The 22163-nt window shown below is 39.1% G+C and overlaps 1 protein-coding gene across 3 annotated transcripts in view; it reads left to right on the top strand.

Annotated features, from left to right (window-relative positions):
• LOC122886984 (potassium voltage-gated channel subfamily D member 3-like) overlaps positions 1 to 22163 on the top strand; it is a 129674-nt gene that overhangs the window by 41232 nt on the left and 66279 nt on the right. Inside the window, exons 1-2 of one of the 3 annotated variants that reach the window (XM_044219789.1) lie at positions 13062 to 14479; positions 15880 to 17051. In XM_044219789.1, the coding sequence (XP_044075724.1) occupies positions 15949 to 17051 (1103 nt within the window). In that variant the 5' untranslated portion in view covers positions 13062 to 14479; positions 15880 to 15948. Of the gene's footprint in view, positions 1 to 13061; positions 14480 to 15879; positions 17052 to 22163 lie in introns of those variants that run through there. The other 2 variants (XM_044219780.1, XM_044219784.1) reach the window with 2 other exon arrangements.

Consider the following 22163-nt stretch of genomic DNA (forward strand, 5'->3'; position numbering starts at 1 on the left):
AGCTGGCAGTATAACATGATCAATACCACACATGCAGACAGCTAATAAAATCATCCAAGGCATAAACATAAAAGGGCAATGTGACAGTCTGAAGATATCATGTCTCTTTCCTGCTCCCAAATGATACTCAAAGTACTCTCTAAAAACCACTATTTGAATAAATAATGGCACAATACAGAACATGCATATCTCTGTTGGAAGAGGCGGCCTGTTTATCCAGGCAAACATCCAGGCTAAAAGCACCAGATAGCAAAATTATGAATGGTAATTTAATCACATAATGGCTCCCACACTCTCCAAAAGTCTAATTCCTTGTGTCTGCTCCTCTGTAACAACTATGCACTGTGAATTTTAATGATGGGTATTAAGGACAATTGTTTTATTCCATTTTAGACAACTCTGTTCGTGACTGATGGAAAATGATCTTCAACACATTCAATATAATAACTCAAAGGAGAGCGCATGGATATGCATGCCTGATATGAACACTGTTATAAAACTGAATTAGATTATCTACTTCATAAGAAATATCTAGGCTATAAGAACTCAAGAAAAAGGCCCTTTATCATTTCTTCTCCTGCTTACAATGCACATTTAAATATTTATCTGTAGAGCTAGAGTATTCAAAGAGTCAGTTGATAAGATTTTGTTTCTTTTTTAATATAAAATGTTAAGTCTTTAAAAATGAACAGAGTACCACCAGAGGTGACTTCTTAAAACATAGTACGGCTGGTGTTTCGTGAGTATATGCAGTATTTGTTGTTGATTAAAAGGTAAATAAGAATTCAGTCCATCTGCGACACTCATCATTCGGCAGCTGTCTGCACAGAAATACAAAATGAACTTTCATATTTAACTCTATCGCCAGGCAAGAAATATTAAGATTGGACAAGTATACGTACAATGACAATGTGTTGGGGTTTTTTTTTTACATCCAATACCAACATTTTTAAATTCTCACTTTCTGCAATATTTGTGCATGGCAACTATGGACTGGTTAAGGTTAGGCAAAGATCATGGTTACAGTTAATTAAAACAGAGGCTAAAACTCCATGTCCCAAGCAAAAAGTCAAAGCATTCTCACCAGTCAATAATCCATGTAGAGGACATTGTTCTTGTATTGCAGTATAGAGCCAGCTGGTCCTAGTATTATGAGAAGTATAATAAGGAAAAATGACAGAAAAATCAAACTGTTATTTTGCTCTAATATAATCCTGTTTGGCTGCTTAGCTTACATACTTGTTTTTAACAAAAACCGTGTCTGGCAAACGTAAATCAGGTAACATTGACTAGGGTTGCTGGAGAATAAATCCAAATCCAATAATGGATAGAGCCACTGATGTGCGTAAACCCTGATAGCTTCCAGGATGGGCTTCTACACAGTGGGGAAAAACTGCACTGTGTATGTGCTAGTTGTGAACTGAGCTTTTTTAATGTAAACTGTAACTCTACAAACCTAATGTAGTTAATGATGTGCTCCTTGGCCTTGAAAGTAATGATTGGTTTTTACTCTAAGTAATGAGCAACTTAACCAGACATGCTAACGCAATTGCAGCTTACATTAGAGCGGACAAAGACACTGTTTAATCCATTCCTTGCACGTTTGCTCATGGGTTTTTGGTTTTGGAAAGGCAAAAAGACACCACCCTCCAAACTCTTTGTATACATAGTATTGGTCTTACTACAGCCCCATGCACACTGCTTTGGCATGTTGAGAAATGCAAAGCTTGACAGGCCTGCTATGCCTAGTTATGGTTGCTAAACTGTGACTGGACAGTCACTATTCAGGGTAGGGGTTTACTGAATGGTCAAGTGTGACGTGCAAAATCATCTAATATGGACATAATTCCTGGGCTTTTCATATTAGAGCACTATACTGTGTAGTCAAAAATATATATATAACCTGTGCAGTATCAGTAAGTATTGGTTTTGTCAAGCTGTTTCATTCAAGTTCTCCATGACATTAACAAGGCAAACTCTAAAACCAAAAGAACTTTGACTCAAAAAGCCTAGTCACTTCTTTATTGTTAATCAGTCACTTTATAATTAGGATGTTCTATTGAATGGGAATGTTTATCACCCTGGTAAACATAAAATACATTCAGTAGTCCATTTCGCTTCCCCTCTCACCGATTTTGGCTGTAACTAATCAATAGTCAAAGGATAGATAGCTTTTTGAGCAGGTGGAAGTATCCCACAGGACAAAGCATGGCAGGGTGTTATTCAGCTGGTGCGGTCCTGAAAACCAGGCACTTTTCACTTTTATGTTGAAATGGTAGCACTATTGACTCAGAGACACAAACGGTGAGGGCTTTCAAAGCATCTCTCTATACCCCCCTCTGTATCAAAGATCTGTTTGAGGGGATCTGCGGGTGTATTCCTGTAAGAAAACCAAAATCTGAGCAAATACTCCACAACATCAATGAATGATGTAAAACTTATTTTTTCAGTAACTGTTTAAGGGAAGATGAGCAGCAGAGAGCAAACACTGTCTCAATAGAAGACAATCATTTTGAGAGACAGAACAATGTCAGTATGTCCAGATAATGTAAGTTTGCTACACTTATATCAATTTCATGACGAAATGTTTTGAACTCATCAAAGTTTGTGTGCTGAACACAGTCAAGTAGCGGGACTCGAGTAAACACCATTTGACTTTGCCGGTAAGTAAAGTAATTCTCTCTTTGATGTGAAGGCTGTGACTGCTCATATAGTGCAGTGTTTACCTCCAGCTTTGTCATTATCACTCAGCAGACAGATTGATTCAAAAGCTCAATCAGACCAGTTGAAGTAGATTGTTTGTTTGTACATCTCTCTGGCTTTGGATATTCTTTGTGCAATGCCTTCTTTCAGTCTTGGAAACAGGCCACAATTTCTTACTGTGGCAAAGATCCTTAGAGTAAGCCCCATATTCTGTCATTTTCATCAGTAAAAAAGAACACTGGAAACTCTGGGATGACAGACAAATTGTAGAGTGCAGCATTTGGAACAGCTACTTAAAGAGAAACTTGGGGAAAAGTTTTTAACCAATTTTTAAAAGAATTCAAGCACCATAGCAGAAGAGGGATAAGACAAAGCTTTAAAAAAAATCTTAAACAGAAATGCCAAACAGATGTAGGTATTTAGATAAGGTATTTTCCCCATATCACACACATACCACGCCAGGGAGGAAATTGAACACCAAAAATGTCCAAATCCCACTGCCCAAAAATTTTTAGTACTCAGTCATACTTCACTCTAATATAATTGAGTTGGAAATTAAAGCCCCAGAATAAGGTTAGTGACAGAACTTTTATAAATGAGGTATAATAATAGCCAAAGAGAATTGGATGTAATGATATCATCAAGTCAATTTTAGGATTACCAAATCATATGAAAGGTAAAATACCACTAGACAGAGTAATGTAAAGTGTGTATAATGTTTCTAGGTGAGAAATGACAATCAAATGGATGCCAGTTGCACAATATAATGGAACTGTGTGTGGGTGTTTCATGTTCTTATATCCCAGTGGGGACTTAAACCTGAATGCACACAAACCCATGGGGACCTGTATCACCACTGGGACAAAAATTGAGGTCCCCACGGGTAGAGACGGGTAGAGGTTACAATTAGGTTAAGGGTCAAGGTTAGGCACTTAGTTGTGATGGTTAGGGTAAGGGGCTAGGGAAAACATTATGTCAATGACTGTCCCTCACGGGGATAATGAAGTGTGTGTGTGTGTGTGTGTGTGTGTGTGTGTGTGTGTGTGTGTGTGTGTGTGTGCGTGCGCGAGCGAGCGAGCATTACTCATGTTGTGGAGACAATAACCTGTGCACACAGTCACATTGTGGGGACTCAGAATCAGAATCAGAATCAGAATCAGAAATACTTTATTGATCCCCGTAGGGAAACTCTTTGTTCCAGTAGCTCTTCTTTACGTCAGTGCACACAGGAGAAAACGATAATTTAAACTATAAACAGGTCAGAAATAAATTAAGTAACATGTTGGTATAAGTATAAGATAAACTAAGTGTCGAGTACCAAGTGGGTTTACTGGTAGATGGTGAAGTACAGTATAAATACAATGTCACTAATTATGTAATAAATAATAGTAAAAGCGGAGGTGCATGTACTGTCGAGACTCGCCTTCCTTTTCCTTTTTGGGACAAAACACAAGTCCCCATAACATAAATCATTCCATTTTAGGGTGAAGACTTGGTTTAGGTTAGGGTAAGTCTCCAGGAAATGAATGTAAGTTAGTGTAGTGTGGGGTTTGGGTGTGTCTGTATATGAGTGAGAGTGTGAGCTTATACATGCATACCTGCTGACTGTAAATGTCAAAACTGCCATCTTCTTCACCATTAATGCTATGAGTCTTTGACAGAACAAAGTCTTTTAAAGATAGTGAATAAATGATTCCATTAATGACAGAAATGTAACGACTACATGTTGAATAGAGGATTATGTCTGAAACACACACTCTCCTCATCAAAGTAGCAGATTAAATAGTTTTTGTGTTTGACTTTTAAAGCCCATCAGGTTCAGAGCATGGATGTAGCTTTCAAGCTAAAATTAATTTGCACATTAAAAATATCATCACAACATCACACCTTACTTCTCAATGTGTGCATATGGCCACTGACCCGTGGCTGATTGGCCACAGTATTCACTGCCTCATACCTTTCTTTGATTTTTGTGTCCTTTCATTTTTGTGTCTCTCCATCTTCCTCACACACACAACCCTTCTATTTTGAGCCCTTTCTTAAAAACAAGAAAGTCCACTGCTTAAAAAAGTCAGTGATTTTATGTTTTTGCACATAATACTTACCATATTATATCTAAAAACAATTATTTTCAGCATCAAGTAATCTGTTAATAATTTTATTGAGTTATCCTTATTGTAAATTTCTGGACTTTACCGTCAGCCTCAGTTGTACTTTGTGTTTAGTGCTAATTAGCAAATCTCATCAAAAGCTAAATTAAGATTGTGAACATGGTAAACATTATACCTGCTAAACATCAGCATTTTAGCATTGTCACTGTGAGCTGTTAGCATTTAGCTCAAAGCACCAATGTGCCTAAGTACAACCTCACAGAGCTGCTAGCATGGCGGTAGACTTTTAGTCTTGTTGCCCATTAAATGATTTAAACAATTAATCAGTTATTAGAAATTTGATTTGCAACAATTTTAATCAGTTAATCATTGTTTCAGCACTATATAATTTATTGAAATATTATCGTGGATTTCCTCAAAATTGGCTCCCTCCCAAGAGAATCTAGTGGCTGTCTTGCATCTGCTTAATGCTTTGATGTCTCTGAATAAGTGTGTGGCAGATAATATACAAATCATTATACAGTAACTAGGTCAAGACAGAAGAGACCCAGTTGGGCTTTTACAGCCTCCTGTTGTCACATGTCCACCTATCAACACAGCATTGTGTGCATGTGTGGGGGGATGTCGTTAATTTGTAAGGGCATACATGCAACTGTAAATAATGTAAGTATAAAAACACTTTTGGCTCCCACATCACATCCAATCGAAGCTGTTACAGGATGAAGTTTGTCTCATTTTAACCCATTGAGGTTGACGATTGTGTCAGCCAGGACTTCTATAATTGAAAATATTCATTACTGTATGTAATTTATTACTTTGTCATAAATCAGCCTTAGAGTCCTTGGACCATTCACTGCGCTCATAAGAGTGTTAATTAAAACACTGAACTATGATAACGCTGCCATTTTCTGAAGGGCAATGAAATATACTGTATGGGAACTTATCTTTTTTTTTTTTTTGCATTGTACAGTACAAGGTATCACCACATTTGACAATACAATCAATACTTAGGGGCTACTTCACCATGTTGACATACTCTGTTGTGTACATCTTCATACATTTAAACATCCTTAATCATTTTTGAGATTGTGAATTTGACTTTGTCCTTCATGTGATGTAATTGAATCATTCAAAGCCCTGTGAGATATTACAGCTCAATTAAATGTATTTATATTCAGTGAAGGACACTGGCACTGTAGTGAAATTTTACATCACTCATTTATGTTTTCTGTATGCTATGTACTTTAAAGGCATTCTAAAAGCAAAATGCACTGTACCAGTAAATATGGAAAGAATGTCTTAAACAAACAACTTTAATGTGGATGTAACTGATCCTTTCTGAGAGTGCAGTAACATCATTGCTTTAATGTGTAATTGGTTAAATGCCTGTTCAACTAAAACACCTGCATTTTCTGGATTCATTTGCTGTTGACAAATGAGTTTTAAAACTCTGCCATAAAGCCTTCTATTCATAGTTTCAGTGAGACTTATGGCAGTGTGTATATATATGCTAATTCCTCATTCTACCACCACCTGATTTGAATGTGTTTTGTCTGTGCTGCTGGCTGTTATTAATGTCACATAGATTGTGTGGTGTTAAAGTGCTTTGCTGCTCAAAGCTTAAGAGGTTCCCAGAGTCAATAATTTCTCTCAAAGTGGTGGGCTTCCATGAGCAGCTGTTTTCTATAACACCCAGCCTGATGGTGTTGGTCAACACTACAGTCTGTCAATCCATCTTTTGTCTTTGTACATTTTCTCCACATCTCCACAACAGGTTGGATCAACAGGATTCATACATGTTACGCTGTAGTGTGGTTTGTGTTTTGGATAATGAAGCCAGGGCTTGGATCTTTTTTGTAAGTGAATCATAAGATGACTGCTCAAACACAATCGATGCTGCTGGCTTTCATCTGAACTCATTTATCCACACCCACACTGTCTCTTTGGGTCTATAGTCTGCCTGATGGTCTGTCTTGCTTTTCCCTCTTTAAGATACACACTTGTGATTTTTCATACTTAATGATTCAGACACCACTGTCTTTCTATTAACTCTTCCCTTTGTTATTTTCTTGCAGCCTCTCAGGCCCACTGCTTCTCCAGCTGTTGTGCTCTGTAATTGTTCAGAGGACACCTGTGGCCCATGTCCACCTCATTACCTTTACATCTGTTTTGTGACCACCACATCTGTCTCTTTCTATCTAGCTATTATCTATTTCTCTATCATTCTAGCTATATGATTGTTAAAATGGGATGCATTGCATTCTATGATTTAACAAAGAAATGGCATCTGCCTTCATTCTCCATTGAATCTTCACTGTGTCTCCCCTGAAATATAGTATTATAGCATGTTTTACTAATGAATGGGTAATGCCTGTAGACTCATTCATACCAGATATAGGACATCAAACCCTCTATATTTACAACATTCATCCACATGAAAAATGTTCAATAGACCTTGGCTTGGCAGAAAGATTACAGGATACTAAAACATTTGCAATCATCATGGGTCGCACAGTGAGAGCTGTTTTATATACCCTACAGTAAGTTATGCAGTGTACCAGAGTAAATTATAGGATGTTTTTGGTTTTCATCTTGGCATGACAAGGGATTTTAAATAATGTGAAAGGGGTTAGTTTAGAAAAATAGTGGTTCTGTTGTGTTGGGCGTCAAGCAGGCTAACAGGGGAAAACAAGGGATTGAACCCAAACGCAGACAATGGAGGCAGGCTGGTAAAGTTCAATGATTTAATAAGGAATATAAGGCTGACACAGATAGCCAGGCAGGCAGTGGTCAAAATCAGGAAGGCAGTCCAACAGAGGCAAACAAGTCCAAGGGTGGTAAGCAATAATCCAAAATCCAAAAGCAAGGTCCAAGAGAAACAGAAGAACACACTGGGGAAACAAAGGCTGGGATGCTTGACAAGAAGACAATGACGAACTGACAAAGAAAGAAGGGAAGCACACAGACTATATACACAGGTGAGGGCAGGATAACTAGACACAGGTGCAACTAATCAGTGCAGGGCAGATAATCAAAATTGGAGGGAAAAACCACACAAAGACAGGAAGTGAAGCTAAACAAGACAGACAGATGAGGCAGAACATTTACAAAATAAAACAGGAAATGCATAAACCAAACGCTCAAACCATGACAGGTTCACTGTAATGTTAAAATCAGCTTCCTACATTTAGGAAAGAAGATCTAAGGCTTTAAAAGAGTGCTCCATCGATTTAGTATTGTACTCTATAACATTATTAAACTCACAATGGAGCGTTTTTTCAAAAATAAAAGGATCAAAATCAATGCAGCACAACCACATTGTCTTTTTTATTCTTCCTTGTCAAAACCTAGTACCTACACTACCCACAATGCAACTCACCAGCCAACAGCTTGGGCAGAGATTCAGATGTGTTGTGCTAGTTGCGGCTAATGTAGCCTCGAGCTGCTAGCCTCAAGCAGAAATGAGGAACAGGCTACAGAGGTCTGGTAAACTCATCTTCTTTCTAACTCCACACCCCCAGATTTTTTCATTTTCAAACTTGTAGTCTCCAACCGAGTTGAGTGACATCACTTTAGGCAATTTATCAGACTTCACGCAGCTCCAACTGGAGCTACAGAAGGCTTTATAAAACTTTTTTTCCCATATGTAGTTGTACTCCCAAAGACCTGCAAACAGACTTTGATATGTAAAATCGGTGGGGTTCCCCTTTAATTAATGACACATTACCCACAGGCTACAGTGTTATTATTACTATTATTATTATTAAGTTGAGTAAATAAAATTATTAAGTGGGTTATTAAGTATATATCTAGTAATTCACTGAATAAACCAACCAATATTAATTTACCTTTTTTGGCCACATAGAGGCAGGTCAACAAGTTGTAAAAACAAAATTGACATATTATCAAAGTATAAAGTTGATATGACAAACATGTTAGCTTACAGTTGCCTATTTACACATCCAGCAGACATGGAGCAGCATTAGCATTTATTTTGAGTCATGTTTCTGGCCACCTGATGAATGTCCAATAAAAACTTCCAAAAATATTCACTCTTGTTCTGTTTTGGTCTCTACCAACTCCTGCTGAGGGTAAAATTTGCCTCTTTAGCTGCTAAGTGCACCACTATGTTAACTAGCTAGTCGCTGTTGTTGAAAACGATGCTGATAAGAGTGAACCAAAACGGTAGTTGCGAAACGTACACCCAAAACAATCAGCTGAAAGACCCTAAAACATTCCATACAGCTGAGGGGAACTGCAGAGTCAAGTGAATATTCTCTGTGAGTTCATCACAGGTGACATCTTTCACATTACACAAAGTCATTTCATCCACTGTTAATATCAAAAACATTGATTAATGCAGCTTTAAAAAAATCTGTTTCTTTTGATTTAAACACATTAGTCTGCTGTGCAGTACCCTAATGTTTTTCTTAATGAAAAATAAGCATCAATTGAGTGTAAACAGTTTAATAAACTACTAATCATAACATGTCAGTGTCAGCTTCTCATAAAAGATGGCAATTCACAGCTACAGCAAATGTATTGTAGCATCCAGCGCCAACCTGTCGCAGGGCGATCACAGACACAGACAAGGACAGACCTAGAGGTTTATATCAATCCATGCGTTCTTCTTCCCATGCAGTCGTCCAAATACCAACACGATTTTATTGGGAGGCAGGAGCTAGCCGCTCTGCCACCGTGCATCTCATACAGACACACAAGGTACCCTTTAGTGTCTGTATGAGACGCACCGGGCTGCCAGAAAGCCTTTAGGAAGACAGGTGATGTAGTATATAGACAGAGAAAGTCCACAAAGGGAGTAGGTCAAACCAAAAGTCAACAATGACTTATTTAAAGTTACATAACATTACATACGTGACTTACGTCACTTACATGTCACATAACATACTTATTATAACCCAAACCATGATCTTTTCCTAAACCTAACCAAGTAGTTTTGTTGCCTAAACCTAACCAAACTGCGACTGTTTCACAATGTTAACCATATGTTAAAAAGGGGCGTGATAAAGCAGGTATGAAGGTGAAGTGAGTAAAAGATGTGAGCATGATTATGGTTATACTTTCTCATTCATATATTGTTGAAGAAAAGTTGTACTGAAGATGGTCCTTAATAAAAGAATAACTCAAAGAGCCTCAGTTGTCCTTACTTGAATATTTGGATTTATTACAACACAAATCTGTTAACAGAGAAGTATTGGAACGGCATGTACTCATGGGCACAGCCACCCCAACATTTGGCTTGACATTTTCTCAGCACAGCACTAATAGCAAAAGTGGGTGGTGGTTACAATTTATATAAATCCGTAGAAAGACAAGACAAAGAAAGAGACTGTCTTGTCCTTAGTTATCAGTATCAGTAGCTCAGAGCCTTCTCGAGGTACATCTTATCTTATGGTTTGGACATCTGGTGCCTCATAACCCAAAAACAACATAATCACAGGGCCTCAAGGCCTCCTTTGTAAAACCAAGTCTAAGTTCCATAAATTCTATTACACCCATAAAACAACTCAGAGGAGACAAAATGTATCCAATATTTATATTTCTACAAATAAACAATCTCTATATGCGTTTAAGTCTTTGCAGATACTGTATATTCACTGTGGACTGAATGCCACAGTGCAGAGAATTTTTTTTTTTCTCCATGAAAACCATGAAGGATAGGAGGCTGAACATAGAGATAACCCTGAATAACAGTTTCTGACATGATGATGATCAAACATCTAAATATGAGATCTTATTGTAGAGATCTAATCTAATTCAAATGCCTCAATCAAAATGAGAAACAGCTCACATAAATGGCAACAGATGAAGGCTGTATCAGGTTCTGTGCTCTCCTGGAGTTGGTCTGCCTTATTGATGCATATTTTTATGATAGCATAACATAAACCGTTTTTATTTTTATTATTTGCTTGCTTTTTATCAGTAGAAATTGGAGCTAAGTGAGTCTCAACGGTTACATTTACTGAAAAGCTATCCGCATAAGAATTTATTGTAAATGAGTACCAACTTGCTTGTCTTGTTTTTATATAATATGTATAAATATAATTTGAGAAAAAGCTGGCAATTTACTGTGGAAAAACCCCTGATGGATTCGCACGGATTTAAGAAACTATGCTGCAATATACAAAATTGCATTACCTCAAAAGACATTGCATTGGAAAAATGGTTGACATAATTATTTGGTTGCAAAGTTATTTGCATATCAGTTTCCCTCTCTGGAATGCATTTTGTTCTGTCTCTTTACTTTACTATCTTAAGATATTCTTCTTTTTTGAATATTTGAAAGCCTCTGCTGTCACCACCTCATGCAAAGTGATGTGAAAAATTGCACCTAAGTGTTCTTGTCTAAAGTTCAGCTGCCAGCCCAGAGGTTTGAATATGTCACAAAAAGTTTAGAGTGGGAAAAATGATCCACAGCACAGACAGGCATATATATTAGCATTTGGTAGACTGAGGTGATACGTTAAAAAAATCACAAAATAAAAGAATTAATCTGCTGAAGACAATGATGACAATGTCAAAAATGATTATTGTTTCATCTTTCTTTTGTTTTAGCTGCATGCGCTAACATTTCTTTCAAATGTGTGTAAGCAGGGAAGACAGCGATGTAACTAAAGATATCGGTATAGTGTGAATTTGTGTCTTCTTTTAATGATATGGTGTCCGAGTGGGTCTATGCACCAAGTGTATTCACTGGTCACTGAAAAAGAAATGTTTACACTACAGAGAAAATACACTGTTTTTAAAGGGGGAAAAAAGACAAAAAAATACCTACAAACATTTTTATTCTTAGACTCCACAGCACTATAAGACCACAGATGAAGCAAAAGCAAGCCTCTTTGTGTGAGAAACCCTGCAACTTAAAAAATGTTCAAAGACTCGATTCATGAATATTTTACCCAATGTGCCAGAACTTCATCTGAACATCTGACTGTACTGGAGTCCATCAATAGCATATCTGTCTTAACACCCAGGCCACACAGTGTCACTCTCTCTCGCTCCCTTTCTTTCTCTCACTTTGCCTCCCTGTCCCCTCTAACGGCCACACACAGGGCCATTCATTCAAAGGCCCTCCTCATCCAGCCACAGCGGTCCCCTGAGGTGCCTATATACAGACCAAGCTGCCTGTGATTGAAGTGTGAGATAGGAGGGAGAACCAGTGGGGCTCGTTGCTTCTTCTTCACTTATGACAACACTTTATAAGGCTTCCTTTGACACCCACTCTCTGCTTTGCTCATAGTTTGATGATGAAGGCTTGTTTGAGAAAAATGATGATGGAGGGAATTCTTAGTACTGGTTTAAGACTAATACTTAACACTTGTATAAGAGACTTTGTGGTTAGTTGTTAATACAAAAAAAGTTGTAAAAGTATCTCTTACTAATTGTGATGCTGCAGTACAGCTCAAACACTGGAAAAAGCTGGCATGCATTTATTTTGTCCATTGTGTCCATTGGTGTTTTTAATTCATTGCTTCCATAGAGTGGTGCCAATTTGCGATTTTCAAAAACATAACCAGCTAAACTCAACTTTAATATAACTGTTAAGTCAATATGCAGATCCCAAGGATGGATTACCAACCAGGCAAAGTGGGTGACTGCCCCCGGCTCCAAAAGTTCCTCTGTATGTCAACTGGTTTGTACTAATTTAACTTGTTTACGAGTATGCACCAACCAAGTTCAATAAATGAAATGGTAAGTGCCTTAATGCGGGTCTTACTTCATTACCTAATCTTGACAGGACCTCACTGTGTTAAAAATCTAGTTTAAGCCCATAATTATATCTGTTTTATCCTTGTTGCTTATTCCTAAATGAATGTGCTAAATCAAATTGCCACACATCAATCCTGGGGCCATATAGTACTTTAATGGCCTGAATGTACGACCATATTTTTTTCTGGATATTACGTTTGAAAAAGTGAGGGTTGTATTATATTTTAGGACAAAACATTTCCGTTTGCACAACAGCAGACATTAGGTGTGTTTCCATCCACCCATTTTTATGCGTATTTTCAATTTTTGCATAACTTGGGTGTAAACGGCGAAAAAGTAAAAGCCGAAAAAGTTTTTACGCTTGGCTGAGGCTGAATAAATGATGATGTACATAAAGCATGGAACCTTAATGTCCACTGAAGCTTCCACTCCACTGAAGAGACGAAAAATAGCAGCAGACGAAAACATCAGATCTGTGTAGAGCAATGAGGAGACAGTAACCTTCCACATTAATACATGAAACAAACAGAAATGCCATGTTTCGATCGTGTTTTCTATATTGTTTTTCACTGTTTGAGGTTCAACTGGCACTCTTTTTATTACATCATCTTGTTGCGCCTTCTTCTTCCACAATGGTTTAATGGCACCCGACTGGAGAATTGGCACCACCTACTACTTATCTCGATGAACCCACTCCTAATAATCGCATAACAGTGGTGGATGGAAACAGGAATTCATTCGCGTTTTCTTTTGCCGATTTTCTCGCAATTTGGTTAAAATGTATTATACATTTGGATGGAAACCTAGCTATTGTTTTTTAATTGAACTGTTACATTATTTGAGTGTTGCATTGGACTGAACCCCATCTCCATCCACAGCAAAACAGTTGAACCAGTTGACAGTTTCAAGTACCTTGGACTCATTATAGACAATAACTCGTTTTGACCAACACACCACTGCTCTCCATAAAAGATGCCAGCAAAGACTCCATGTCATCTGTGAACTACGAGCACTGTCTGTTGTTATTTTAGGTGAAAAGGGGAGGTTGTCTTATGACCAGAGTCGTCTTGTATTCTGACCAATGCAGTATTCTTGCCTAGAAAAACTGCACATGCTTTTCTGATAGGGAGGAATGGGGGTTGATAGGGGCCCAGCTGCTCATTTTTGCCCTGCACCCCTCAAGAAGTTTAATCCGGTCATGTTAAAGCCCTTCTGGAAAATGGGAATCATGTTGTATATATCCTTCATAAAGTATTCATTTACAAGAGGCATTTACTAAAGTTAGGACAGTAATTCTGCAGCCTTTTGGTGCTTAACTCACTATAATATTAAAGTGCTCTATAGTGAGTTTCCTATACTCGAGTATTTTTTCTAAATCTGCTGTATCACTGTCCCTACCATGCAGTGGTATTTTATGCTTTAGTAAGCAATACAGCACCACGATATAGCCAAAGTGACAGGGTGAGTCTGTCACATATGATGGTAAAGTGAGGCAGAAGGAAGGAGGGCTGATAACACAAAGCTGGCACAGCGAGGGAGACGCGCATTGTACTTTGCGCTGGAGAAAAGGAAGCGCGCTGCTCCTCTCCATCACATTTCACTTTCCAAACACTGACGGGAAAACAAAGACAGGCAGGATGTAAAATCCAATAAGAGGACGTAAACAAATCCGGCTACAAACCGTTTCTTTTCAGTCTTGTGGTCCATAGACCGGTTCATTCTGCTCCATCAGCCGCGTTTAGGCGCTCTGCTCGGTGCAGGAGTCTGTCCACAGACCGACAAAGAGAGGTGCCGCTCGCTGCTTCATCCCGCTGGATGGACCCGAGCTCTAATTCTCTCACTTATATCTGAGGACTCGGTCTTTGCCGAAACTCTGATTCTGTTTGGAAGAGTTGGGATTTTGTCCCCGTCCCCGTCCCCCTCCACTTTTATCGGTGAGTGTTTGTGTGTTTGCTACTTGATCAGTTTCACTCAATTTCTCTCTGACAATATGTTGAGATGCGTTTCAAAGATTAGCATATGTTAGTTGAACAAATGCATTTCGTGATAAAGTTAGTCCACTACATGCATGGGGGGAAAGTATTTTCAGAGTACACAGCCATCTTTTTTTAAGATATGTGTAAACATTTACTTCTAATGACAAATTAACTGGCCAGGTGATATAGTTTATTTCTAAAACAATTTCAGGTAATTAATGTATTTGATTTTGAATTAAACCACCGAAAAATGGTGTAATAACGTTGTTGCATCTAGAGCAGTTTCCTCCTTATTCGATTCAACAGGTTTGTTTCAGTCCATGACAGTCAGCGCTTCTCCCCGTCTGTCAGTTAATGATGCTGCTCAGGACAGATTGTAGTTGTAGTTGTGTCTTTACTAATGGTGCTGATGTTAGTTTAACCGATTAACTGCATTGTATTAACTGTACATCTAACTGATCATTCATATCTGTACACAATGTGGGCTTCCAAAACAGAAGGTTCACAAATGCAACTCAACGAATTGGTATCAGTCACCATCTGTGCAAACTGTTACAGGCTTCAAATATCAGTAGAAATCACGGAGTATAAATTTCATATAAACTTTACATTGAGGTAGTAGTATGTTAAAAACTGAACAGAACAGAACTGAGACTAGACTTCACCTTTAACTGCGTGCTGCATGTCTGGTTGCCCCACATTTGTGCTTTAGTTGCTGCCATATATTAGCTTTTTTCCTCGAAATTATATGACATTTTGGGCACATTCTGCTGGATTTGGACTGAAAGCAGGGGAGAGTGACTAGAAATTTAATAGAGAGGAAGACTCATTTGGAAATTAAAATGTCATGAGCTTCATCTGAATTAGAATTAGCCGAGTATGTGTACACACAGTTCAAGGAATTTGGTTCAGTTTTTTGTTGCTCTCAGTGTACTTAGGCCTACACAGTTCCAATACAAATGGCGATAGAAATAGACATACAGTTAAAACAACAAAGCTGAACAAAGACAGGTAAAAATAAGCAGAACTATTATATACATCCAAGAAGGTGAAAAAAATGTGTATGTATAAAAAGCGACAATGAATGACAACATATAATGCTTATATACAAGTCAGATGTTTCTGTAAATTGTAAACAAATATAAATAATGCGAAGACATAAATATTGAATGGAGATACTTGAAGTAGGTTGTTATGTACAGTATGCATGTCTATATACAATATATACAGCATGCTTATAATATATAAATTCATGCTGCTACCTTTAGTGCCATGATTGAAAACACTGATACTTCATATAGTGTGCTGCTGTTTTCAGCATTATGTTTCCTCTCTTTTTGTTGCCATTTATCCCTCAGATGTCAGTTGATTTCGAGGAAAGTCGTCTCTGAAGGTGAGGAGGACTACTTTAAAGACTCTGCTTCACGATGGCGACAGGAGTAGCAGCGTGGCTCCCTTTTGCCAGGGCAGCAGCCATTGGCTGGATGCCTGTTGCCAACTGCCCCATGCCCATTGCACCAAGAGATAACAGTAAGAGACAGGACGAGCTGATCATCCTCAATGTCAGCGGCCGTCGTTTTCAGACCTGGAGAACCACACTGGACCGCTACCCTGACACACTGCTGGGCAGCTCTGAGAAAGACTTCTTTTACAATGAGGAAAGCAAGGAGTACTTCTTTGACCGGGACCCTGATGCCTTCAGAAGCATCCTCAACTTTTATCGGACAGGGAAGCTCCACTACCCCCGCCACGAGTGCATCTCAGCCTATGATGAGGAGTTGACCTTCTTCGGCATCATCCCGGAGATCATCGGTGACTGCTGCTATGAAGAGTACAAGGACAGAAAGAGGGAGAACTTAGAGCGGCTGCAAGATGATCAGGAGGAGAATAAGGACCAGAAGCTGCCCAACATGAACTTCAGGGAGACCATGTGGCGGGCCTTTGAGAACCCCCACACCTCCACCATGGCCCTGGTCTTCTACTATGTCACTGGTTTCTTCATCGCCATCTCAGTCATCACTAATGTGGTGGAGACAGTGCCCTGTGGTTCCACCGCCAACCAGAAAGACATGCCATGTGGTGAACGCTACACAGTGGCGTTCTTCTGCATGGACACCGCCTGCGTCATGATATTCACAGTGGAGTACCTGTTGCGCCTGTTTGCCGCACCAAGCCGTTACCGTTTCATGCGCTCAGTGATGAGCATCATCGATGTGGTGGCCATCTTGCCGTACTACATCGGCCTGGTGATGACCAACAACGAGGACGTGAGCGGCGCCTTCGTGACGCTGCGCGTCTTTCGAGTGTTTCGTATCTTCAAGTTCTCCCGTCACTCACAGGGCCTGCGGATCCTGGGTTATACACTCAAGAGTTGTGCTTCAGAGCTGGGCTTCCTCCTCTTCTCACTCACCATGGCCATCATCATCTTCGCCACAGTCATGTTCTACGCAGAGAAGGGCTCTAGCTCCAGCAAGTTCACCAGCATCCCAGCTTCCTTCTGGTACACTATTGTCACCATGACGACGCTGGGGTGAGTAATGGACATATGCACACCCACGTACACACATACAGTCACTCACACACACGTAAATACATTCATACACATGTACACATTGTAAGAATCCTTTATCTCATTAACTCTGCTATACTATATTTGTATTTGTTAGAGAACTAAAACATTTATGATGTTAATGAATGCACCAGACGCATTTTTGTGAATTTAAAAAATATAATTAATAATTTATGAAAACCACTTTGAATTTCAAATTAGCATTAAGACAGCCTACCCCATACTTCAGTACGCTACAGTTTATTTGAGGCTGCCAGTGTGAGTAAAGGTGGGTGTAGCATTTATCTACCAGAACAAACACTCGTGGCATTTTGTTTGCCTCACTTAGAGCTCGCCAAATACGGAGACAGTGGTTGAATACATACAATATATCTGAGTACTGAAAAGATGCCCAGATGCCACACAGGGTTTTTGCTTTAGAAATAAATGTTTCCCTTTTCAATTTCAGCCTGTCGAAAAATGATGCACAATCTGCAGTCTGACCCAAGACATAGAGCAGGGCTGAACCATCATGGTAAAAATGATACTGATGTTGGAAACAAACAAGTTATGATTAGTCAGCCAATTCATAATTATCCAATAAACTAATAAATCTTTATAATTTTTCCACCTCTACACCCTTGTAACATTTAGATGACATGACTCCTTACTATCTTTGGATGAACAGCGGTTCAGTTGGATTGTTTTACAGAGAAAAAACTATTTTTCGTACTCTATTTCTTTATTTCTGTATTTCTTTTCACCTAATTGGGGCCACACCAGAAGCCCCATATTTATGGTCTAGGCATTCAGTGTAAAAATGCCTTGTGAGGAATTAATTTAACTGTATTATAAAGTCAGATCTCTCTGCTGTGTGCCTGGAGGTGCGGTGTCCCATGAGATATCCTCTTTCACCTTTATCGTGATTCCACTCTGCTCTTTCACACAAGCTTGCTGCGATTCAGTGCCATGAATGGCAGGGTGAACTTGAAAGTGTTCCCGAAGTTTGGCTGAGTGAAGTACTCTATTATGAAGGCGCAGTGGAAGAATAGTTATGAGTTCCTAAAAATCTCTTTTTCTTTCCGGCTCTCTTTGTAGATAATGCTGTATGTGTAAATGCAAAACTGCCTTTTGGAATAAAATGGCAGACACAAAAATACATTTTGTGGTTTCACTAATTCAAATAAGTAATAGATGTATTTCTGAAGATAAATGACTGTGTATATGGTCAGGCAGGAAAACCATTAAAGGATAGGTTCACATTTTTTCAAGTCTGTCTTAAAACCCACATGCTCATATGTACATTTAAAAGCATTATTGGTCAGTATAATTCTTCTTCCTGTCCATACTGGCTGTGAAGAGATTCCTTCCTAAGATAATTTCAATGTAACTGATTGGGGACAAAATCCACAGTTCTTCTTTTGTGTAAAAATGCATTCTTAAGTTAAGCTGAAGCTAATGTGAGACTTCAGCAGTCTGGAAGATATCCACTTAATTTGTCTAACTCAAAGTTACAGTCTAGAGCTGTAACTAACAATTAAACTTTGACTGGCAGACCTGAAACCTTCTGTCCTTTTAAGGTGACATTACAGTAGTTACTTCAGAATCGTGAACCGTGAAAAAAAATGTATTCTTCAGGTTGTGATCAGTGTGTCAAAGGTTTGTTTTTTTATAAATAAAGAAATGGAAACCAAATGAAAAATCAAGCATGGATCTACAGACATTACTCTCTCTACTGCCTATAATGGCTAAAAAGGCTGCCTGACCTCACCTGTACTATTGCTAGTATTAGTGTAGGTGTGTGTGTTTGTGTGTGTGTTTTATACTGTAAGTATTATGAGAGGGTCTTTTGTACCACACATAAAAAAAGGATATAAATGCCAAGAGGAAAGCATTATGTAAATTTTGAACCCTGAACAATGAGTTTGAGTGTGGAGCCATTATGTCCAACACACAAGAGGCAGCAGCACTGAGAGTCTATCTACAACTCCAACAATAGTGATTCTCATCGCTAACCAAGGACAGTCATTTATGATCAGGAAAACTAGCAACTAATGCATGTTCAAGGCTCGCGCAATCATTTTGAGTGTTCAAATTCAACATGCTTTCTTTATAAAGCCACACATGTGTACCTATAGGATTCATTGGAAAAGGTAAGGCCAGTAGATGTTGTTAGACATATTTCTGTACCAGATCAAATATCTAAAATCCCAAACTAAATCTAAAATAATACATACTGTATGTTCTCTTCTCTGACAGAAAGTAAGTAGGTGAAAATAAATGATGTTACTAATACTTATGCTAGTACAGTATGTTCCCCCCAACCTCCACCAGTTTCTTTAATGTGCAGTAAGAGAGGCTAATCTGTGCATAATTACAACTGCAAGTGAAAATCCAGCAGCCTTTCATGAGGCTCAGTGTTCCCTCCTGCCTGTCGATCTGTTCACCTGCTGAAGGGACATATGCTCAGGTGTGTATGTGTAATGACTATTTAAATTCAACTGACATAAAACAAATTGCAGTGTTTCAGTTTCAGTTTTTACTTCCATATCACAAAAGCTGCAAGCTTTCATCAGATGGCATACTGATGTACACAAGATACTGGAAAAGGTTTTTAGCTCATCGGATACTGTAGCTTTAATATTCAGTTTCAGCAAATCCAAAGCATTTGGCAGCAGCACACACATGCAAACTAATTTACCGTACAACACATTGTCATTTCTAACCCCAACCCCAGCTGATACATCGCCAAACTTAAACATTACTCTAACCTTTGCCTAACTCTACTTAAAGAGTTACTCCATTCAGTATTGCACTTTAATGAAGTTGGGGCTTATGAGAGACGGAGTTTAAAAAGAAAAGTCAAAATTGATGCAGCAGAGGGCGAGATATCTGGACTTAAAGTCCCCAGGCTTTAAAAACACTGGATCCTTCACGTCCTATAATGCAATTCAATAGCATTTTTAGCATACTATACAACACTCCCTACCTAGTAAAGGCTTACATCTTTCAAACTCCACATCCTCAGTTTGTAACACAGGCTGTCCTTAAAAAATTTGAAGTCTTCCAGCCTAAGCCGAGATAACTGATGACATCAGCTGAGTTATTTTCTTATTTACTTTGGAAAGTTCCCTCCAGAGCCACAAAAGACATTATACAACTGTTTTCACAGGCTAAATGGTGTTTCCCTTGATGTGATTTAGATGAAGATGAGTTACAGGCGACAGACTGCACACCTCCAACTCCTCAGCAACCTGTTCAATGGGTGTATAGTCCATAATTTATGTCCAAATGTAGCCTCTGGCAGAAACCGCACACATTCACAAACAAGCAAACATACAGACCCATTGATAACTCATTAATAACAGACCTAAACTCAACTCACATTGTGCAGCAACGTGAAAAGTTCTGACATTGACAGCTGACAGTCAAACCTGTCAACATTTTGATCAGATGAATAATATTCCCAAAGAGCACATACACATTCATATTTTAATTCATTCCCACACACACACACACACACATATATATATATATATAGCATTGATCTTGTCTCGCCTTCATGACCTGTCTCTTTGCATTGCATCGCATAAGAGTCCAGACAGCGCAGCAGTTCTGGGTAATGGGCTGGAGCTGAGGGAGATGAGGGAGAAAAGGGACAGACTCGCTGTATAATCAGCCATTTTCACTGTCCAGGAACAGAGGTGTTAAATCAACCTCAGGTGGCTGATAAAAGGATCTGGATTGAATCTCAGCGAGGTCCGCTCCCTGCGGCTGCCTGCCGGCACTTGCCGCTGTTGGAGCCGGCCGGATATGCGGTCATTGGCATCAGTGGGACAGGATCCAAAAGATTGATGAGAAAGGAGAAAGCCCTCTCTCCCCCTCTTATTCTCTCCCTCTTCCTCCCCTCATCCCCCATGATTCTCCCAGGGGAACAGCTATTTTGAGAACACAGGCTCTGTGTGTGTGTGTGAAAGGGAGTTATCTGTTTCAACTATAATCTGATACACGATACAGGCGCAATGGATGAGAGCGGCCGTTTTTACCTGCATGACAGGTGCACTGGAAGTGAAGGTTCGCTGGCACGCCATCGGCTCTCCTAAGTCTCCCACGCCTCTAAAAACATTATTAACCCAATAATGAGAGAAATATTAATGAGGTGTGCATTGAAATCTGACTCTGGTGTTATAATTAGAGTGATTCTCCCAGTTGTAGAGTCCTGGTCCTGGACGAAGGCTTGTTCTGTAGCAGAGAAGTGAGAGAAAATGTTGTTATGCATGTAGGTCATGTTCTCATCTCTGCTTTAATCAGTGGCTATATATAATCTGCTTCTTTCTTCAGAGAGACTTTTAGCTCGCTCCCCTCTGTGTTCTCTGCTCAACATCTCTATTAGACAATGTGGACTGGGCCTCATTGGCAAAGGCTGGAAGAGAGAGGTCAGACGAGTCATACTTGGGGTTCACAAGAACTCTGTGGTGCAGGGTTCGTCGAAAACAAGAAGGAAGTGGCCGACAAACAAACTTTCTTTCTTTGACTGTTGCTTCAGTTTTGCTACGGTGTCCACTTTCATAAACCACACTGTCATACATATGCACATGCTGCAGGTAATGATTTTTTTCATTATCGATTAATGTAGCGATGAATTTCATGAATCTATTAAGCTCAAATCATCCTTTCCATTTCTGTGTAGCCACAAGGGTCCACGTGATGTTAATTCTGTCATCTGCTCATGTCCGTATGGTCATATGCTGTATGAGTTCACAACACATCTGTGTATGCAGACACCCAGCGTAGTATAAACAAAAGAGACCATCCTAAGAAAAACAACAGCATCAGTCATTTCAGCAAATGTCCAAAACTGAGATTTGTTTATATTCAAGTGACATGGGGCCGCTGTAATTATGACACTTGTCCATCAGGGGGCAAAGCAGGAAGTAATGTGATGATGGCGTTTTGGAAGGACGTTGTGCTGATAGAGGTGTCAGTTCAGAAAATGCTTCTATCATTCTGAAGGGCAGTTACAAAGAAGTGTCATGTAATGTGGAGGACCTATTGAATACAACCCTGTCCGAGTCTGTTTTGGAGTAACGTGGC

This window comes from Siniperca chuatsi, linkage group LG2 (assembly GCF_020085105.1).
Source record: "Siniperca chuatsi isolate FFG_IHB_CAS linkage group LG2, ASM2008510v1, whole genome shotgun sequence".
Lineage (NCBI taxonomy): Eukaryota > Metazoa > Chordata > Actinopteri > Centrarchiformes > Sinipercidae > Siniperca > Siniperca chuatsi.